Genomic DNA, 3,705 nt, shown 5'->3' with positions numbered 1-3,705 from the left:
GTGACATTCTGGAGAAGGTCATGTTCCCTTTCAGTCTGAGACACAGGATTGACTCACTCTCCTGTCGTTTCTGAAAAAACCCAAACAAATCAGTGATCTGTTTTAAACCTTTCTTTGCTTAGGGAAGAGCACATTTTGTGTGGTGCTTGTTTAGCCACTTACCTGCTTTGGATTTCTACAGTGACCAGGAGTGAAGGGAAAATATTAGATCATGTCGGAGTTCTGGCTAATTTCTGCCCCGGGAGATAAAACAAATCTACAGGCATGGGAGAGAATGAACATGGTGACATCTAAATCCAACCTGTCCAGCAACAGCAAATTTCATATTCCAGACTTAAAGGTAAGTGAGGAAGGGATTTGTGTATGGGCAATACAGTGGCATCAGCCAGGGCTAAAGACTTTTGGGATAAATGTGGGATTTATCTTCAGGGATAATATGCAGAGAGTAGAAGAAGATTGCAGTTGAGGGATGAGTTGTGTTCAGTCAACTGAAAATTGATTAGATTGAAAAGAAGTCATTGTGCTTGAAGCTGACCTGCACATTGGAAGGATGCTTGTATCAGGAGTGAAAATGAGTGAGGTAAGTTATAGAACTAATTATTACACAATTAAATATTATTAATTATTTGCTCCCATTTGTGAAAGTCATACATCAGGGATCACTAACTATCTAGAACCATGGCAGTAAGACTGCTGGCAGAGAAAAGAGTGCAAATTACTCTTTGGGAAATGGATGTGCATGTATATTCAGCTGCATTATCCTGCTCCGTATTATCACATAAATGCAAAGAGTATTAATCCATTATATTTAAAATTATTTGGTAAGAGTTTCGCTTTTACTTTTATTTCAATGGTGGCTATGAAAAAAACCTCAAAATATGCTGCATCAAAGTCAATAGAGCTACCACAGATGTAGAACTTGGTTCCTTGGGGAGTTGTCATCGCGTATCACTTAACAATGCTACACTTAGTGCATCCAGGATCGGCTTTAATCCGAGAAGATTGTTAGCAGTTATAACTTGAGCTAGTCCAATTATGTAAGGATGCAAGTAACAGGGGAGCATGGCCTGTAATAGCCTACTGAACTGTCACATTAACGTTTCAGACCAGGAATGTTGCTTTTTGCATGTGCACCTGAGATTGATATGATTTTTACCATCTGTGGGCATTACCCAGATAATGCTGGTGTGTGTCTGATAATGTTAAAGGAAGTAAAGCATTTGCAGTATCTGAAGATGCCCATTCATATTCTACTATTTGTTCTATGTAAAATTTATTTCTTCTCCCTTATCTTCATAATGTTGAGCTGGCATAATTCATAATCCCTTCATACTGTTGAGCTGGCAACATTACAGGAAAAGGTTTGGCAACATACTGCAATACTTTAAATATGGGGTTATGAGTGGGACAGAGTCATACAAAAAGCAAATGGTCAGAAATGGCTTTGTGAGAGACTTAGTCTTTGGTAATAGCAAAGAACTCAGACAGAGACCCCCTATTGAGTAAGTGCTGCTTCCCTTGGTTCTCTCAGTACATCTTATTGTTTTTGTATGTGCATTATTTGTGTGCATTTCTAGTCAGTATTTTGGCAGGTTAAAGACTATTCTGTGCAGCTTGATGATAGAGGATGAAATTAAAAAAAGGAAGCAAGACACTGTCATGTAATCTTGAGACTACACATACTTTTTTCCTTTATTGGAAAAGGCTTTTTATGTCCTAGGTCTTGGGTAAAGGAATTGCTACTATTTTCCACCAAGTAGATAAAGTTCTGCCAAACTGTTGAATCACAAGTGCTAAGCACAGTTCAGTCTTCTGAAGACTCTGCCAGCAGAAGCCTTAGACAGAGTTGTGCGTCTTTCACCTAATTCTCATCTTTTGCACAGGTGGGGACACTGGATGCTCTTGTTGGTCTGTCAGATGAGTTGGGAAAACTTGATAGCTTTGCTGAAAGGTAAAATAGATCTTATTTACTACCTACAAATGAGAAACAGACATTGTTTTTATGGGATGGCATGTCCTTGTGTTCACCTTGGTCTGACTCAGTTCAGCTTGGACTACAACTGGACTAAAGTGGGTAGGCTTTGTTTAACCCTTGTGTTGATTGTCATGGAGTCATCACAAAGAAAGGATAATTCCTTAAAATTTAGCTGAACTAAGTCCATGAAAGTTGTTTCTGCACAGCAATCCATTTGAGTGGCAATGCTAGGGAAGCTGTTTCTCAAAAGGAAACTGCTTAAAAAGATGATTTTTGGTTTTGTTCTTGTTATTTTTTTTAAAAGAACATCCTCCCACCACATCTAGAAACTTAATATAACAACATTTAGAGGATACAAAGCCCTCCCTGATCTTCTTTTCACAGAATATTTCTATTGAGCCTCCTGCCCCTTTTCAATCAGATGTAGGAGTTCTAAGGATAAAGTTCTTTTGAAGTCCAGACCTCTCCCTCACAGGCTTTTAGACTCCTTGAAAACTAGAATATTGACTCACATTGTATCAAACCTACTTAAGCAAAGAATCACATGATCTCATTGCTGACCTGGGAGTCAAACTGACCTGGGTGTACAAACTGTTCACGTCTACGCTAGGCAGTTTGGGTAAGTCTGCTAGAACACATTTCTCCATAGTATTTTTATTTTAAACTTTATTGGTGCTACAGAAGGGCTGTATTAGGATGATTGCACTTGATCACTCTGGGTTGGACACACCATTGATCTTTTTAGTATCATAGAATACGATTCATATTTGAGTTGGACAGAACCCATAAGGATCACTGAGTCCAATACCCTGCTCCTCACAGGACTACCGAAAACTAAACCATATTGCTTTTTCAGGATTATTGGTAGGACAGAGCAACTTAAGTCATCGAGGAAACCATCTCCATCATGACCCTGCCAAAAAATATTGCCCCATATTCTTTGTAAACATATTCAGGCCTCTGATTCATGCTGCAGAGATTCTTCAGGAAGTGGGAATGCAGGCAGATTTGGGGAAAGACAGTGCCAATATTTGCTATGTGTTCTAATGGAAGCTGTATCCAGTCAGGGTAGCAAATAGGCAAACAACTGTGTCATCTGGGTTTGAGGGCTCCAAAAAGTCATCAGAACTGATTTTTCAGAAGGGCTTAATTAATTCCCAGCTTTGTGGAGAATTAGGACTTCTGAAGAGCTGACTGCAGAATCCATGTAAGATCATGGAGGGCAGTTATAAGTGAAATGTCTGTAGGAGCTCCCTAGGCTCACTGACTCCTTCAGTTACCTTTGTCTTAACTTGCCAACATGGTACAGCTCCTTCTTCAAGCTGAATGTCACTTTACTCCAATAATTGTCCCTTTAATGCCCGTCATGACTCTTACTTTATGACGTGCTGTCGGCACTGAGCAAAGGGGTCAGCGAGGCCCTTCCACTGTAATCTGCTGAGGCAAGGACTCTTCCTATTTGTCTCATTTGCCTATCAAACTAGGTAACCAAGAAGGATCAAAAAGGTTTAAAAATAAGAAAGATGTGTTGAAAAATAAGAAAAATGTATTAGAGTAGTAACAGAGAATAATCAACACAAGGGCATACAAAAGCATTTTGCATTAAATAAATACCTATGGTTTTATGTCTAAATTGTGATTAAAGGGTTAAAATGCCAAGCACTCACACTTGGTTGAAGTAAATGGCATCCAGAGGGTTACAAACCTGTTCAGATGACCTGAGCATTTCT

The 3,705-nt window shown here is 39.2% G+C and overlaps 1 protein-coding gene across 1 annotated transcript in view; it reads left to right on the top strand.

The window, feature by feature from the left end:
- The window catches only part of ATP6V1C2 (ATPase, H+ transporting, lysosomal 42kDa, V1 subunit C2), a 17,267-nt gene continuing 13,562 nt past the window's right edge, over window positions 1–3,705 (top strand). The window contains exons 1-3 of the mRNA XM_009070333.1: window positions 1–17; window positions 182–340; window positions 1,884–1,951. Coding sequence (XP_009068581.1) covers window positions 212–340; window positions 1,884–1,951 — 197 coding nt within the window. The 5' untranslated portion in view covers window positions 1–17; window positions 182–211. The remainder of the gene's footprint in view (window positions 18–181; window positions 341–1,883; window positions 1,952–3,705) is intronic.

This window comes from Acanthisitta chloris, unplaced genomic scaffold (assembly GCF_000695815.1).
Source record: "Acanthisitta chloris isolate BGI_N310 unplaced genomic scaffold, ASM69581v1 scaffold40932, whole genome shotgun sequence".
Lineage (NCBI taxonomy): Eukaryota > Metazoa > Chordata > Aves > Passeriformes > Acanthisittidae > Acanthisitta > Acanthisitta chloris.
The sequence above is the reverse complement of the archived record's forward strand: the minus strand, read 5'-3'. Positions and strand labels throughout refer to the sequence as shown.